General features: G+C 44.4%; 1 protein-coding gene across 1 annotated transcript in view; it reads right to left on the bottom strand.

The window, feature by feature from the left end:
* The window catches only part of ddb1 (damage-specific DNA binding protein 1), a 60123-nt gene that overhangs the window by 9903 nt on the left and 31801 nt on the right, over positions 1–18419 (bottom strand). The window contains exons 16-22 of the mRNA XM_030089387.1: positions 17903–18110; positions 17063–17158; positions 16615–16726; positions 13741–13864; positions 11999–12163; positions 11462–11556; positions 5299–5469 (exon numbers count right to left, since the gene is read on the bottom strand). Coding sequence (XP_029945247.1) covers positions 5299–5469; positions 11462–11556; positions 11999–12163; positions 13741–13864; positions 16615–16726; positions 17063–17158; positions 17903–18110 — 971 coding nt within the window. The remainder of the gene's footprint in view (positions 1–5298; positions 5470–11461; positions 11557–11998; positions 12164–13740; positions 13865–16614; positions 16727–17062; positions 17159–17902; positions 18111–18419) is intronic.

Here is an 18419-nt window from a genome sequence, read left to right as displayed (position 1 = left end):
GCAGGAGTCTAAATACACAGCGAAACAAGCCTCATGGCTCCGAGGACACACACACAAAAAAAATAACATATATGACATGGATCAGGTAAACCAAACATAAGGCCAGTGGGCCAAAAGTGGCCATGAGAGGCTCCAATCTGGCCAAACCACCAGGTGAAGGGTAAAACTTTCAAAGAAAACAGATTTCTCCCCCCCCCCCAACAGATTTCTTTAGTGCAGCAGACAACACAGAGTCCAGCTGAGATCACGGTGATGCTGCCATGAACGCTAGCTAACTAGCATTAGCCTCAAAGCCAGGCTGTCAAGGTGAGTTTGTAAAAACATCCAACGGCTATAAGAGAACCTTTCCACTCTGGCCACATTGACACAACAACGGTTTCAAGACTTTCACAGTGTTTTTACACTTAAAATGCAACTACTGGATAACCGCTCCCAAGGTGGAGCAATCTGAAAACGCCTGGGCTCTGTGTAAATGGCTGAAATGTGCACAACCACTGCAGTAAGCCGTCCTCCTTTGGACTAGGTAGACAAAAACCACGTTAGTCTCCTGAGTGTCTGGATTCGGTGGTTTTAGAGTCATCTGCAATGCCAATCCAAAACCATGCATTAGAATGTGGGTGTACTCACCACTGTTCATACTGTTCTCTGCGAGCAACAACCAACAGCATCAACTCGTGGCCTGACATGCTAGCTACATCGCTTTCAGTGTTTCTGCTGTTTCCAAGTAAACAGAGACCGTTTTCAAAATGCTGCCGTGTAAATGCGAAACTTTTCTGATACTGAAAATGCAAACATGATGCATTTTCACTTGAAAGGTCCTCATGTAAATGGCGCCTGTATTCTGCATCAGAACCGTCTTTATGTTGAGATCGAAGTAATTTTCTTGAGCAACTGTTTATTTTGTGAAAAACAGACATTTTCATCACTTTTGCCACAACAAAGAAAACTTCATCGTTTGCATTCGAAGGTTATTGTGGCGCTGGTTCACTGTTTTACAGCCCACTCAGGATAAAATTGGGCTGAACTGAAACGATTTGAACACCCCTGAGGTTTAAATATACTGAGTTTGTGTTTGTGCCTCTGACTGTGTGGACTCACTGGATAAACAACGTGGACTATACGGTTATTACGGCGGCAGAATGACTGGTGTGCATCTTGATTTGTGTGTAATGATACTTGTGCCTGTAATGAGATTTGTGATTGCCGACTTAGATTTGTGCAGACACATCTGTACGTGCGCATTAAAATATTTGAGCATGGGTAATCCAATTTGCGTGCGTGCGCTGAGACGTGGGCATGCCTACAAGGACCTGTAAATGTCTCCTGTCTTCACCTCCCTGCATTTTATTTCCTCTGGAAGAAGACTGGCAGGCGTCTCTGCTGATCTGCGCGAAGCAGTTCTGTATGATGCCCGTTACGAAAAGAAAACACACAAACATTCTGCAGATTTTTAAATAGATTTCAAAAGCAATAAGGATGAAACGATGTGTATCTTTGCGAGCCTGCGAGTTTCTGCTCAGGGCAAAGAAAACCCAGCGTTTAGGATGAGCGGAATCCATTTGTTACATCCAGACCTGCCTGAAAACAAGTCTTTTAACATCATTATCAGATACCATCTTATGCAGAGAAAAGGACAGTTTCTCCTTTAGTTCCAGGGTATTTATGATCACAGGAAAACAACCAGACAGCAAAGAGAAGCACAAAAAAAAAGAAAAAAAAAAAGTGAATAATTTACAGCCCCGAGAAGAATATTGCCCATATGTTCCATATGAGGAGAAGGTGAAGGCACCACAAATCTCCGCACCAACACAGCAGACATATCACAGTCAGATTGGATTAAAGTTGCACCGTTCTAATTAAACACACTCTAATTTAATACACACTTACAGATCTACGCACGCAGTGAGAAATCTCATTATAGAAACATAAATGTTCTTCCAACTGCCTGCTTAATGCAAAATATGAATTGAGGCCCATTTACACTCTTTTTACTGATGGGAATTATGTGTTTGAAATGTTATGCGTCTGTTATGACGGTGTGATTATTAAGCAGTGCGTCTAATAGAGGGTGGTGCAGTTTAAAGTAGTTCATTGATTGAATAAAGACTGTATGACTCCATCAAAGAGCTCACGGTTCTATCGTCTTCTTTGTTCCTTTTACTGATCATACAAGAGCTGTACTGCTCAACACTGCCACCACAGGCCATCCGTGACATTACTCTGTTTGCTACACGCCTGCTCCTTTGATATGAACCAAAACGGTTCAAATAAACAGTTGAAAAGCAGGTTTTACACCCTGAATGGTTCACCGACACACACATTTGCGCCAATACACACACACACTGATACTTGGATCCCGGCTGAGACGACTATAAACTCGCAATGGACTCCCGTGTTCTCACTCATCTCCTCATTGGTATTGAAGACCAGTAAAAATCCAGTTTGTGGCTCTCGTGAAGTCTAAATCGTTGCATCTCGACCCCGACGGGCTGTAATTAACTTTTACGCTCCACTTCTCGCCTCGTCGCCGACGATCCGCGGGAGGTCACCTTGGTCTGCGCTGACCTCCCTCCTCTGCTGTTGTTGTTGGCAGTTTTGTTTAATTAATTGTCGGTTCAACTGGGTTCAACAGTCGCTCGGTTCTGGCTTCGCTGGCTTCGATCGGGGGTCTGCGGCCCGCGGCTCTTCTGCCTTTGTCGAGAGGCTCCCTGAAGCTTCCACTGAATTACAGCTGAATTAACAGCTTTTATTTCCTCTTCAATTCTGAGGCACAACAGAAAAACATTTCCAAGGGAAGGAAATGCAGCAGATAAAAGCTGCATGACAGAACAAGAACATTGATCGCTCAGTTAGTTAATTATCGAGTCAGACCATGAAAATCAAAAAAAGTCCATTTTAATATTTTTATGAAGATAATTCAGATATCTATCTGAAAACAACCCTGAAAAAAAGATAAAATGTATATTAAAAAAAAATTATTTGTTTTGAGCTCATTGAGATTTTCAGGATGAGAAGCTATAATTAAGAAGAATTAAAAATTATTTGATTATGTCAGTTAAAGAGACGGAAATCTAAACTATGTGGACGTCTCAATGTTAGAAATGAGCTTCAAAGTCTTTGAACATCAAAAAATGTTCACATGAAATCTCATCAGAATTAACTTCTGCAAACTGCAGCGATTTCTCACTTTTAGCCAACAGAAGAAAATAGTAGAAGGCAACCAGTTCTTAGATTAACATTAGATGAACACTTCTGTCAGAAATAGTCAGTGGGAGAGGACGTTGAGTAAAAGCTGCCTAATATTGTTTCTTCAACTCGGAATTGTGTCACTTGGTGGGAAAAAAAACCTGTTCTGTCCTGTTCCAGTTCATCACGTCAAAAAAAATACAGCCACCACAATGAAAGCACACAACGTGCTCGCTCTTCACTTTTACAAACAAAAACATGATCGCATACTTATTCAAATGGTTAAAAAAAATAAATAAATAAAAAGAAGTGGATGCAAAGTTCAAACGTGGGCGACCTGCAACTCGTTTCTATAGCATGTATACACTTCAGTAATATGCACAACTCCTAAAATAAGCCATAATTTCTGGGAATCATATGAAATCCAAATGCAATCAGACAATATTAGTCAGATTTGCTTTCACTTAAATTACAAAAAAAATTGTTTGCAACATGCAGAATTGAGCTAAACTGTCCATTATATATATGTGAGAGCAGTATCAATCCAGTGTGCGAGAAAAACGTGCTTTCATCACATGTCTCTAATTCTAACAGTGTTGTGACATATTTTAGATATTACAGTGGCGAAGTGCAACATTTTTAGAACTTTTGTTTCAGAAACCTTGCAGACAGCAATGTTTGGGTATATAACTGTGAGATACCACAGCTGTAAAAACAGTGTCAGTGGACTAGTTCGAAGTGTCTTAAACTGTCTTCCTGGATGGTTTTGGTCTGCTGGGTATCTCCTGTGTGGAGGAAATGTGTCTCAGCGTGAGATCCACAAGATTCAAACCGATTCCATTTAATTTCTATAGCGTCAAAAACAACCCAGTCATCTCGAGGCACTTGAGGAAAGCATAGGGTGACGGATGACTGGAGCTAAATATAGCTATCTGGATTCCTTCATTGCTATTGTTGTCCATTGATCTAATTGTAAATTCATGTGCTCTTCAAATACATATTCATGTGCAGAAGGCAATCTTAGTTTACATATGCAGTACTGCACATTTCCGAAAACTTGTTTTTTCCCCCTTTTTCAAAAAAGAGCTACGTTGATTTTGTGTAACTTCACAGCCAAAACTCTGCAAACCGTTTGAAAACACTGTGTTGTAAACACTGTGTATCTCATGGATCCTTTGACAAAGCTGCAGGACCCAGCCGAGCCTCCTCACTTTACTCCTCCGCGGCTCCTTCTGTCCGTCAGCAGATCCCGAGGTAAATATGGGGCTCTTGCTAACTGTGAGTGCTGTTTGCGGCTTCGCGCCGATGGATTTCCGGGGCTGTTTTTTTTACTCCTCCTCGCTGAAAGCAGCTGGAGACGCTGCTGATGAGAGGCAGTGTGGATGAGCCACAACAGAGGGGCTGCAGACAAAGGAGCCCAAACAATCGCGGGAGAATGAAAGATGCTCCAAACCCCCGCCGAGCCGACGCTAACCGCAGAGCCGGCCTGCAATTTTCTGTATCACTCGCCATTTGATCCATTGTTAAAGCAAAACTATCGATCGCGCTGCCATTGGAATGTAGAGCGCGGCGTTTTCTATCTGAGGCCGTTTAAGGTGAAAAGCTGCTTGTGCGCGACGAGCGCGGCGCCTCCCAGCAGGCGTCCGGCCGGGCGCGTGACTCCCCCTTCCTCCGCCTCATCTACCAGCAACCGATCAATTTCAACTCGCCGCTCATCAAAACCGAGGAGAAAAAGACGCGTGGTCCCAACAAAAAGGTTTGCGAGGACAAACGGATTGGAAGGAAAGTGTGTGCAGCAGTGCTGCAGCTAAATTTTCACTTAGTTTCACCGAGGGATTTCTTTTTTTTTTTGTTTTTCCTGGAGACTGAATTGCCAAATGAAATATTTAATTAGGAGCAGCTTGAATAATCCAAAAAAAAAGAGTAAACTGCTCAGAGAAGAGTCAAAATATGGCACAATTTTAAAGACTTCTCTGAAAATACATGGCTTGTATTAAGAGCCATTTAAAGGCGTTAAAAAATCTTCAACAGTGTCTTTCTCCAGACTCCCATACACAGAAAGGCTGAGACGGGGAAAGTGGACCACTGCCATGTTCAGGAAGGCTTCCTCACCTCCTCGAAGTTCCCCTCCATGGGTTTGTAGGCCAGCAGCAGCACGGACCTCATCAGGTCCCCGACCAGGATGAAGTCTCCTTTGGTCTTCAGGTACAGAGCCATGATGTTGTTGTAGTGGTTGCACTCGGTGCGCAGCTCCTTCTCGGCCGTCCACTCGTACAGACGCACCTGGAACCCAGAGAGAGGCGGCTTTTAGGCGAACTGCGCGACACCCCCCCCCGCGGCTCGGGGTGCGACGGGCCGCGGCGAGCGGGAGGCTGGGGGACAATTAACAACAAGGTATCGGCTGCCACATTAACGAACAGCAACGGCTAATTACACCGGCGGCTTCACACCATCTGCACCGTCTCAGCAGCTTTTACAAATGGCCTGGAGGTGAGTGAGCGATGAAGGCACAGACACGCCGTTTCCATCATCTAATTGCCGTTCGGATGACAGCGGGGCGATGTCGGAAGATGCTGGAGTTTCAGCAGGTCAGAGAAAAACTGAGTGGAGGATCACTCAGCTAAATTATAACTACACCTGCAGGATTTATTTGGATTTTAATCGCATAGGACGTGTGTAGTGAAAAATATAATCAGTGCATTTGTCTTTTTTCCTCCCAGTAAACTGTGACGATCAGGCAGTTCTTTGATACTATCACGACTTGAGGTTAAGGTTAAGACTGACTGACATGTAAGTGAAGGTTTCTTGTGTTTTAGGGAGGCAGGAGGCTCCGATTCAGCCCACCAAACAATCAAGTGAATTGTAAAACCTTTAAAGAAAACATTTTTCCCCTCTTAAGAGCGGCAGACATAACATGACAGTGAGACTGGAGCCGAGATATCGGCGCTGCTGCCATGAACGCTAGCAAACTAGCATTAGCCTCTCAGCCACGCTGTCGGGGAAAGTCGGTAAAAACATGCAGAATGGAACTATTTTGTTGGACATTTGACTGACTTTTGCACCTGAAGGTTTCATGAAAATTTACTTCATTTTGTAATTTTTCATATTATTTGGTTTTGTGAAAAAACAGATTTTTTTTTTCCTCACATACACTCCACTTTGAAGACAACAACAACTACAACAAACCCTTTGGAGTTTAAATTTAAAGCGTATTATGGCACAATTTTAGCAGAGCGACCCACTCGAGATGAATCTTTTCTGTGTGGCTTCCTCAATTAAAATGAGTTCCGACACCCCCAGCCGAGATATAAATGAGTTCTGGCTCTGAGTAGAATCCTTCTGTTGTAACATTTTGCTTCTTTATTTTAAATCCCTAATATGAGGCACTTCAGACCCTGCTGTTTTTTTTTTTAATGTGCTTTATTTTTACAATCATAAGGACCCTCCTAATTAACCTGATTATATTTATGAGCAGCAACCTTTCCACCCTTAGTGACACGCTTCCCATTTATTTTCTACAATTTATACCTCTGAGCAGTTATTGCCAAACAGGAAACCTAATTAACTAAAAGGAAGAAGCTATTAAATCTGTCGGTGTGAGGATCAACAATTAGATCGGAGCAGACATCTATTGTTTTAAGACTGTTGAGGGTCATTTTTCATGGCTGATGTCTGACTGTGGGAATAATGCCGTTAATTTGGGTCCCTGGATGCTTATAAATAAGCCAATGATTTGCACTGCCGGCGTTGACGGTTCGTTTAGAAGGTGTTTGACCTGCCAAATGGGATCATTTCACATTGGCATGAACATTTCTCTGACAGAGCTGTGAGAGAGCTTCCTTTACGGGAATATCAACATACAGCCAGTAAATGTTTGCTTATCCCTCCATCCCTCATCCCCATGTTTTCCCAGGTTCTGAGTTGATATGAGAAAGCCAGCTGTGTGAGGAAGCTTGTGGACACACTGTACTGGATACAGCAGGTAAATACACTCCAGAAATGTAATATTTGCAAAGGCAGCAGTGACACTTGGATTCAAAAGAGGCTGAGGCTGGAGGAGGCGAGGAGACGGAGACGCCGGGATTTTAATTGGGAGTGAGCAGGATGGACAAATTAAACAAGAACGGATCACAAAGACATGATGTCGAGCGGTTTGGATAAATCTCACGGTGCCAGGTTGAGAAGATTTGGAGTGTGGAGGAGAGACGATGAATATATTCAACGAACGATGCTGTAAATGAAGCTGAAAGAAGAAAGCAAGTCAAAGCAGAAGATAAAGAGAAGGAACAGCTGATTTTCTGCCATAATATAACCAAAACACAGCAAAGTCCACATATACTTGCAAATGTGCCCAATCCTTGAAATCACATCAACACTTAATGAGTAGACTCCAGGAGAAAATGATGAGCTTGAACCTTTTACCCACAGAAAGGTAAACATTTGTTCCATTTTGGGATTACAGGTCACCTGTCATCATTTTCGGCTTGGAGACAGCGGAGAATCTGACCTCCTGGGAACAAGACCTAACCTTGCCGGCAAGCTGAATTCTCGCGGTATTTGTTCTCACACACCACGAGAATCCATCTTGTACTGCTCGGGCTGCTCTAAATCAGACTTTTTTCAGCTGGACCAATCACGCTCGGGTTTTTTTTGTGCAGACCAATCACGCGTCGTTTAGGGCGGGACATCAAGCTTTGACGGAAGCAGGAAGTGACGGACTGCTAATAATATTAGCATGGCTAGCGAAAACAATGGATGTCCCGACAGCGATTACATCTGTTTTGGATGAATCCTCTATTGCGTCTTTGAAAAACGATCAGCAGGAGGTTTTTTCTTTGCAGTGATTGGCTGAAACTAAACATGGTTAGGCGGGCGCACTGTGTCCTTCCGTCCAATGAACGCAAAGAGTTCTACAGCAAGTCCCTCCTTCCCCGAACAGATTTGCCGAGTGAAATCCCAGATTGACATGTGAAGCAGTTCGTTGCTGCACATGTGAATATGGCTTTTGCCAGGTTAAACAAGACCTCCTGCTGCTGCCTTGCTGGTGCCACAGATATCACAGCAGATTGTCAGAAGCTGGGAGGAATTCACAAACCGACAGATCAAGGCGTTTCTCCGTTCAGGTCGTCATAATGTTATGGTTTCATTTCAGTGTTCCTTGCCTGTTTCCATCTTCTCAGTCGCAGAATTTTTTTTTTTTTACCTTTCAAGAAAATATCAACTCTGATATAAAAAGGCGTTTCTTTTTTTGTGGTGTTTAAATGTGAAGCATTAATGAGAAGCTATCTGCTAAATGTCACGGGAAGAAACACCAGAGCGGTGTGTTAAATTCAGTTAGGTCTTTAAAAAAAACTAAATATATTGCATTAGACAGATTATGAGTAACCAATTTCAAATGTCGCTTTTCTGTATTATGTTCCAGTGATACTGCTGTTAAAGTGGCAAATAAACACCACTTCTAGGATGAATAAGGATAAATTGTATGTTTTGAGAGCAAGAAAGTGCTCTTTATTGAGATTTTTTTTCTAAAAGAGCATTGATACTTATGGCTCAAGTGTGTATTTCAGCTCTTTTCCAGGACTAAATAACAGAAGTTTCATCCAGAAATGCAACCTAAGAGAAACGCCCTACCCTGCTCACCGATATCACTTAAGGAAGGACGAAGTTCAGAGGGAAGTGAGTCGCTGTCCTGAACAATGAGGAGCAGGAATCTGAAAGCCATGACTATCAGATTCATAGTATCTTAAGATAAAGCTCCTTTCAAGCGCTTAATCCTTTTAATCTATCTATAGCAGGGAGCGGGAGAGAGTGGTGTTACAGGACAGTCAGAGAGGAGCCTTTTCTTCACCCGCCGTCAAGCGACTCACATTTATCCGTACGGGATGAATCTATTTAGAAACCACTGATGTGGCACTTTTCGCTCTCTCTGAGCAGACTGCACACTTCTGACACAACAAAAGAAAGGAAGTCAACACAGAAGTCATCTGGAGGTCGACTCGTCTGTGAGGGAAGTGAACCAGGAGTGAAGCAACAATGAGCAAATCTCTTCAGCAGCAAATGTTCTCATTATGAGGAGAGTTTTTACTTTGCCTCTAAACGGAAATAATACAATTAATCCACTCACTGTAGCAAGAAAACGACAACTATCCAACCAGCAAATGACAGCACTCAATGCTATTTTGCTATTAACTAACGCACCAAACCCTTAATGCAATCAAACAACCACCAACCAACACCACTACTTACATACAAATCCATCACTGCAAACAAGGGACAATTCCAACTCGCCAACGGATCGTTCCACTGTCGCACCTCACCTCAGCAACCAGTCAGTTCAAAGCTGCAATCGATGATTGAACCCATGATTGATCGACCTACTGCAAGCAAGAAACAAACGGGACAACGGAGTCAACTTGACAGCCGACCAAAGGATAAAAGGACCAACACAAACGTCCAACCAACCGCAAACCAACCGACATCCTCATTCCTGCAATCAAACCAACAAACTACCCAGGTATTACACACTGACAACAACTGACAAAAACCCATAGTCCCTACCTGTCTGCCTGCCCCTCTACCAACCTACTAACCAGCAGCTCCTCCGAGCCTCGAACCCAGGCCATCGGGATGTGATCAGATGTCTCAGAAGGACTTTTGCCACTTATTCAAGTACCTTCAACAGTTAGTGGTGTTACCTTTACTAGGCTGGGCAATCTAACCAAACCGGCCACGGCAAACAAAGATTTCACTGTAATCATCCACAAAGCAGTCAGCTTACTGTCGAAAAACCATACGGCTCCCATCACAACTGACAAACTAACCTGTCCGTTCAAATGACCCAACCCTACAGCCAACCGACCTACCAACCCACCGTCACAACCAAATAAACTGACCAGTTTTCTCAGAGCAACTGAATCAGATCACCTGGACGTGGCCATGAGCCTTGAACACATTTTACACCTTTTTCAACAAGTTGAACTAGTTTGTAATGTCTCCTTTAGTACTTAACTAGGCTGGATAATCAAACTAAACTGACCATTGTGAGCAACACACCCATTCAATCGAGCACTCCTGTTACCACCTGCAAAGCAAACAGATGAATGTCAAAAACCAACAAAAAACAGCGAACGGATAACATCAGAACTAAAACAGCAACCCACCCACCACTGCTAAAGAAAAAAAAAATTCAGCTAAATAACAAACCAGTCCATTACTGCAAACCTGAACCTTCTCAGCAGACTTATAAACAAATACAGGAATGAAGGCAGAACGAAGCACTCAGCTTTACAAAACAGAGCTCCTGCATTTCTCTACTGTAGCTCTCAAGTAGTCTGATGACAGAATTAATGGCCTGCGTATTATCAGCTTCCCTTCAGAGATCAAAGCAGCTGTCTCAAGGACATCAGACAGAAAACCTGCCTGAGAGTACAGTCATAATGACGGGTGATTAGCAGAGTTTTCTCTACTACTTGATTCTCAAGGGCCGACCTCAATCTCAATGGGAGAGGCAGGGACACATCGATCCTCTTCAGAGCGTCCATCAGTGGATTCCGTGCACTGCACATGTCAATCCACCAAAACGACACAGAACAGGGAGAGAGATGGAAACCAGGGAGACTTGACCACACAGAAAAGAGGTCTATTAAATGTGACGTGTGTGACAGGGAGAACCAGCAGCAACATGACTGAGAGCGAACAAGATTCAGGGCAGCGAGACTTTTCCTGTTCACAGCCTTAATTAAGAGAAATGTTTGAAGTTGTCGACTCTGAGAAGAGAAACGGCTGAGAAGAAATGTCCTTCAAAAAGCTACTTTTTACTTTTGGGTGGGCACATTTCAGAGTGTGTACTTTAACTTGAGGAAATAAGCTAAATCAGTGTTCCTCCGTTGGCCTGCGAAGTTATCGGTACATCTGTTGAAGTGAAGAACGTGAGTACTTTTCTCCCCACTTAGTGTCGATACAATTATGTTACAGGTGACAAACAAGGAGGAGACGGAGGCAGAAATGAGGCGCTGGCTTTCATCCTTCCACCAGATGGTAAATTATGATGCTGGGAGTGAATGTGCAATCAGGAAAGAGGTGTTCTTGATAGAGGTACGACAGTAGTTTCACCAACAATCGTAAAGTTTTTCCAAAGTCTTTTCAGTCAGTATCCTATAGCAAATCTAACATTTGAACTACGTTGCTCAACAAACACGAGCTTAAATACGTTTCAATGAGGGAAAGTCAAGAGATTTGTGTGTTGGGGTGAAACCGGTGTCGAAGCACCACTTACTGTGCTGTTTATGCTGGCTAGCAGTTTCCCGTTGAACTCCACCATTGAGTACACTGCTCCTTTCACCTCCTTCTCTGCCACCGTCTGCAGTTTACCTGCAAGAAAGAGCACAGCGCCTGTCAGCCGGCGCTCACTTCAAGTTCAGAGCCGGCAAAGTTAAGCTGAACAGGCACCGACAACATCCTGGAGAGCGGCGCTTCACAGCTGTGAACGAGGTGTAGGTGTGTGTCGAGGCGCGCGTGTGTGTGAGGGGAGGAAAACGAGAAGAGGGCGACGCATCCGGAATAGGGATGAGGCTAAAATGAAGAGCAGGCGGGGGATGAATGAAAGGCAAGCGGTGCACCTTGAGAGGGACGGAGTATGAAAGGAAATGAGCAGAATCAAGAGCGGCGAGAGGAGGAAGGTCTGATAAGAAGAGATAAGGAAATGATGAAGTGAGGAGGGAGACGGGAGCGCGGTAGGACAGAGTGTCCCTGCCAGAGAGAACACGGGAGAGGGGGGGGGGGAGGACGAGGGATAAAGGGAGCGGCCACTGACCGTCGGTGTAGTGGAAGACGATGATCCGGCCCTGCTTAGGCTCCGCCTCCTCCGGGTAGACCATGGCCGTGCCCACGATGAAGTACACCGACGGGTCCTTCCCCAGGCGACACGACACCATGCTGAGGGCGTACTCGCTGGGGAGGAACTGATGGGCGTGGAGAACTGGCAGAAACACAAAAACACCGACAGACAGCTCAGAGCGTGACGGCGACGCAATGTGTGTGTGTCCGCACGGCGGGACCGTCTCTCCCGGGTCCACTCTGTTGCAACCGCACAGCGATTCCTCCAGAAACAAACCAAACGGCGCTTTAATAAAGCTGGCATGAGTGGCGGGACAGGTATTAAAAAATATTAAAAAATAAACAGAAAAACAGGTCATGGTTCAGCGCGCAGCGAGATTTACATGAGAGTGTCAAACTGTCTGTTCTTCTCCGACTGAACAGGAGACTTAAACCATTTCAATAAATCCTTTGTTTCCTCATCCGAAGAAGTTTGTACTTATTAAAAACTCAACGTCACAGACCAAAAAATTCTCTTTTCTTTTCACACAAAGAGCTTTAGAGGATTTTCGCAGTTTATTTTCACATAGATTCTCCTTAACTTGATATTCCACCGTACTGGGCTTTCACAGGAACATAATGAAAATAAGAATTTTAATGATTTCAATATTATGAAGAACTTATTTATATAATAAATTGTATTAAAATAGATTTGATTGAAGCCACATTCTTTCCCCCTTCCCCATTTTTTCCCCTTTTATCTTTTTTTTTTTTTTTTCATTTTTCCCTTTTCCACACCTAAAAATATCCTTTAATTTCATACAATTTATTGTAACCAATCAAAAGCAAAAAGATAATAACAACACCAGTTGTGGTAGTGAAACATTTTATTATTACTACTATTATTATTTTACCGATTAAAAAAAAAACAAAAAAATGCAGTTATGAGTGGAAGGCGATCTCGGTGTACGAGGATGAGGACCATGCGTGAGAACCGGACTGACGCACGCGCCGGGACATGAACAGAGACTTCATTAATCTCATCTCATACGGTTTAACTGCACCTGTCCAGGACGGGAACATTTCATTTTTATCACAGGCTTCGCTCATTAACCTCTGCGGCGAGCATGAGGAAGTTGCTGATGAAATTAAGAAGAATGAGGAAGAAGCACTCGATGAATCTCAATGTCTCCGCGTCCGATGGAAATCTGGCTACATCCTAAAATAAGCGCCGCCTAATCTGATCGCACGTTAATAAGGTGGAGTCGACTGCGGGCGCTGAGTGCTCAACCAAATCCTTATTTACATATGATTAACATAGAACATATTCCTATGTATGCGGTCTGAATGTATTTGTGTTTTTTTTAAAAGAAAGGTCTGCTGGGGCAAAATCTGCATTGCAAAACAGAACAGAGCAAAAACCTGCTGCATCCAGTGGGCTTTTTCAACGAGATGGTCTGTATGACACGTTTAATCCTGTTATGAAAGGCTGCTGCATGTCTTACAGAGCAAAAACACCGTTTCTAAAGCCCCCTTACTGTTTCCACATATGAGAATCTGCCATTCAAACAGTCCATCAGACGAAATTAAACGTAATAACAGTGCGGAAAGAAAAGAAAGTGCGCTCATTTCAATATGAGAGGTTCCTCCAGTGGAGCGCTTTATTTTACCGTCGGCAGCCCTACTTGAAAGCCATTCTTCTGTTGGACTCACGTGGAGAGGAACATTTGGCTGCCTCACCTTCAAAGGTGTGCTGATCCACGACGAGCAGGCTGTGAACCTCCACCTCTTCCCCGAAGGACGTCTCGTGGGGGGAAGTGCTGCTGGGGAAGAGCTTGCTGGAGCTCACGCTGCTGGAGAGCGCCTGGAAGTTGGGTTTGAAGAGAGACGAGTGAAGATGGGAGACGAGTCGAACACCAGGCATCAAACAATTCCCCCGGGATGCACCGACACCGATACCGGCACCGGGTGGCGGCTTTAACCGCCGGAGACATCGGCACCGGCAGAGTTAGCCTGACGCTGCTCGTGCTAAAGAGCTAAAGCGATGCTACATGCTAAACACAGTTCAAGTGTGACTGGAATACTGGAGTGTGTGGCGGCACACAAGGCGCTCGGGCTGCGAGGATGCTGGAGGAGTGCGTAGCGTTGATGATTCACGGCAACAAATACTGTTAGCATACGGAGTGCGAATTCACATTAATGGTCTGTAAGAACTTGTATCGTCAAAGTTTAGTGCTCCTATCGGAACTTAGTATTGACAAGCAGCTGAAGGTTCGTGCTCGGACTTCCACTCGCCTTTGAAAACGGTGGTTATCGGTGCATCCCTACAATTCACATGTGGTTATCTCGTGCGCGCGCAGCGGGGTGGGCACCATCTGCAGCGGCAGATGTGCAGCATTTAAAAACACGTTGATTTTTTTCTTTTTTTTTGGTCATCACACGCGAGAGGCTGTGCTGCAGTAAATACAAACACCAACACACACTCACACACACACACACACACACACACCTGTCCCCTCAGGGAAGCTATAGAGCCAAGCTGAGCGGACACAGCACACGCTGCCACGTTTTGATTAGCTCTCCAAGAGAGGGAGGCGTTTAAAAGCTGCTCCCGCTATGCTTTTTGTGGCACGTTAAAAACCACACTGTTGTATTCCTTGTCAGCACATCAAACAAATGACGACTGTGTTTCATGTTGTTTAGATTTGATTCAGAGTCTCTCCGCGGCTAAATTTAGCTTCCGTTGGTATCCTCAGAGACTGCAGGAACAAGAAAATGGCCTTTAGTGTCTTTGTCGGCTGCACTCTGTGAAAGAACGCAGCAGCTCAAATAACAACACTGAAGGGTTTTATTAATAACTAGATTTTAAATTCATGTTTTCAGCCTGTGCTGAGAAATCTGTCATGAAATCTACTCATTGAAAACTATGCAAAAAAGAAATTTCATTTGTTTTTTTCTTAAAGGTACAGTCCGTAAAGTTTAGGTAATGGGCAGTAATGTGCACTAGGTGGCAGTAATGAGGTTAGTTCCAGTGGGTTCAGTGATAGAAATATGTTGAATTCCTTTTGGTCATTTATCCAGAATCTGGTGCTTCGTAGGACTGAAAGACGAGTCTTTAAGAGAGTTGCTGCATCATCTTGTAGGACAAAGTGGCACTGCAACACTGATCAGGCAGCGGCTAGCTGTTTAGCCTATTTGGCTTGAAGACATTTGATGATTACTTTGGAATAGTTTTGACTGAAATGATGAAATCGCATCTTCAATTTGCTGAAAAGTATAAAAAGAAATGAGCTGTTTTGTCTCAGTTTTATGACTTCGGAGGATTTTCATTTGGTAAAATAATGCTCACCTGGCTCTTCTGCTTCAGAAAGAGAGCTACAGCTCGGAGGGAGTTTTCTCATTCTGTATATCATATTAAAGGAATGAGAACAGGAAGCAGTAATCTTCCCCTACTCTGCTGTGAGAGGACTAAAAGCCTGCGCCGTGCTCTGCAGGAGCAGGGTCAAAAGGGTCACGAGGGCGGAGGTGACGGGCACGCTAACCCACCGCAGATAATGCAGGGCTGTGTCATATTCTCCAAATAACGACGACGGCAGCACATAAACAATACCATATGTACAGAAAGAGATGCCAGCAACAAAAAGTGCTGGAAAACTACTGCAGCCACCGAGCTGGATAAACACTCATTGCTGCTGTTTTAACTCATTTTAAGCCTCTGGTTCTGACAATCAGCTCCCTGACAGGCGCCTCTCAGTTCAGAGACATATCAGGATGAAGTTCTGCACCAGTGGAAATCCCGAATATCTCCACAGTCTGAGACCGAACTTTATTCTGCCGCCGGCCCCCGCAGAGCCAGGTTTATCAGAGACCACCTCCAGAATGTGGGAGTGGAGAGGATGAATTAACCTGTCAGCAGTCCTGACCCGAGCCCCGCTGAACACCGGCCATGATGGAGTGACCGACCCGAGCGGGCGGGCGGGCTGACGGTCTGCAGCAGTGTGTGACCAGACTGGACCACTGACAATCTCCTAACCAGGGACTTATACACTGATGACACGAAAATAATCTAATAACGACGATTCAACTACTCTAAAAACACGAAAATGGTCAAAAACTGTCAAATTTCAGCACACTGGATAGTTAAGAGATGTTCTAAATATATGTCGTGTGTACGAAACGTTTAAATTTAGTCTTAAATGCTCTTTGCAGCATGCAGTACTCTGCACGTCAGCATGTAGCATCGATACGTTCAGTGTGCGAGCCCTGCACCCATTCATAGAAAATGTTTTGGGACTGTTGATGCAGTGGAAAAACACTACAGAGGTGAAACTGATTCTCCAAACGTGAATTTACAAAGCGAATGTCAGTCTTTAAAACGGTCTCCGATTTATTTCCAAATAGCAAATGCTCAATCTACCCAAAACAAATGTGTTTTTTGGTTTTTGTGCACAACGTGTTATGGTAATATTCTGGTTCCAGGAGGCCTGCTGGGTGACTAAAACATTTGTCCTGATGAGCTCTGTGTGAGATCTTGTAATGACAGCGTCAGGGCAGCGAAAACACACACGCCCCCCGAGTGTCTGGAATTCAAAAAGCGAGATGCGGACGCCGTACCTGCGTGCTGGCGCTGGGCCGTACCACCGACGTGGTGCCGCTCACGTCCTGGATCTCCACCCGGCTGGACAGAACGCCGAAACACTGCGAGACCTCCTGGTAACAGATCCGCCTGATGGAGGATAAAACCAGACAAGTGGGGTGAGGGGGGGGGGGGGAGCAAAAGGGGAGGCTGCTGGTAAACACGAAATGAGCAAACAGAGGTAAGCCGAACAAAACAAGGCCCCCCGGTGAGCCTGCTTTTTGTTGTCTGACTGGATAACACAACCGTCGACCTTTAATAACTTATTAAACAATGCTGGATCTTTTTTTTTTTTTTTTTTTTTTTTCTTTTTTGGAGGGAGAAAGTAGCTAAAGTCAAAGCAAACGAGAAATTCCCTGCAAACACCCAGAGAGGCGCAGCAGTATTTGCAGAGGTGACGGAGGCTCCGCTCAATATTTGACCGACCTGGGGGATTCGTAGAGGGGGACGGTGCGGATGTGCAGCTTCTGGATCTCGTCGATGGTGCCGATGGTCAGGGTGCTGTTGTTGGCCAGAGCCAGGCTGCGAACGGAGGGCAGTGATAAAGCGTTTGAGCAGGTAGATGGAGAAGCAACACATCACCCTCCCCTCCAGATCAAAACACAGGGATTATATGCAGCTCTGTAATCAGAGGGAAACGCCTCGGAGCTGAGAGGGGCTGCTCGAGGATCACAACAAAGGGAAGCCTGAAAACACTTCACATCACTCAGGGAAAGAACATACATGCTGAATTATTCAGGGAAAAAAAACAGGGATATTTTCAGTTTGACATGACTTAAAAAGGCGGATGAAGAAACTAAAAGCATATTAGAAAATGGTGAAACTAAACATTTAAAAAAATGCAATAATACTGATAATTGAGAATAAAATGATTAGATCATTCAAAATACCAATTTTTGTATTTGTGTTGTTACATTACAGTTTTCTGTGATTGATTTAAGTGAGTATATATATGAAGATATCAAGCAATGAAACCATTTCTGAATATTGGCTTGAATGATTACATTTATTTTTTTAAATTCTGGTTTTATTAAGCTCTTATATATTAATGCATTGATACATTCATCTGTTTCAACTTTCTCTTTTTTATTTCTGACACTATCTGAATTTGAAGTCAGAACACAAATGCAAATGTGAACTGAGAGGAAAGTTAAAATAATAATTAACGGTGAACTGTCTCCGCTGTGAAAACAGCGCCTGGGTGCTCGGTTCTGGTTCTGGTTCTGTCGATAAAAGGTTGCGACGGTTCAGAGCCGAGCCGCTGACCTGTCGGGGTATCCCTCGGAGTTGAGCGGACACATGTAGTTGACCTCCTTGAGGTTGACGTTGGAGAAGACCAGCTTGTGGTTGGAGGAGTAGATGACGGTGGGCCGGTCGGAGCAGGCGAAGACGTTGGAGGTGGACAGGGACCTGAAGGTGCGGAGCACGGTGGGCTGCGTGCCGAGCGTCACCTTCTTCCGCTCGCTCAGGGCGCCTGCAGGAAGGAAACCAGATCCAAACCTGTGTTTAAACTCGGCTGCGGCTGGCCCTCGCAGCGTGAGGGTCACAGGAGCCTAAAGCGACTGTCCTTGTGTGCTAAAAAAAAAAGCGATTCAACGAGCCCTCGAGGGGCGTCTGCCTTCATTATGCTTCCTCTCTCTGCTCCACTTCTGCGTACAACCACCAGTCCTGATAGCAGCCTGTGCACCTCGCCAAGTGCTCAATGTCCTTGTTTCTTTTTGTTCTTGGTGACCGCAGCAAACTCTGCATGAACCGAGCAAAACAAAAGAAACCTGCTCGTTCA

Source organism: Salarias fasciatus, chromosome 1, assembly GCF_902148845.1.
Source record: "Salarias fasciatus chromosome 1, fSalaFa1.1, whole genome shotgun sequence".
NCBI lineage: Eukaryota > Metazoa > Chordata > Actinopteri > Blenniiformes > Blenniidae > Salarias > Salarias fasciatus.
Note: the sequence above shows the minus strand (reverse complement) of the source record. Positions and strands in the feature narration are given on the sequence as shown.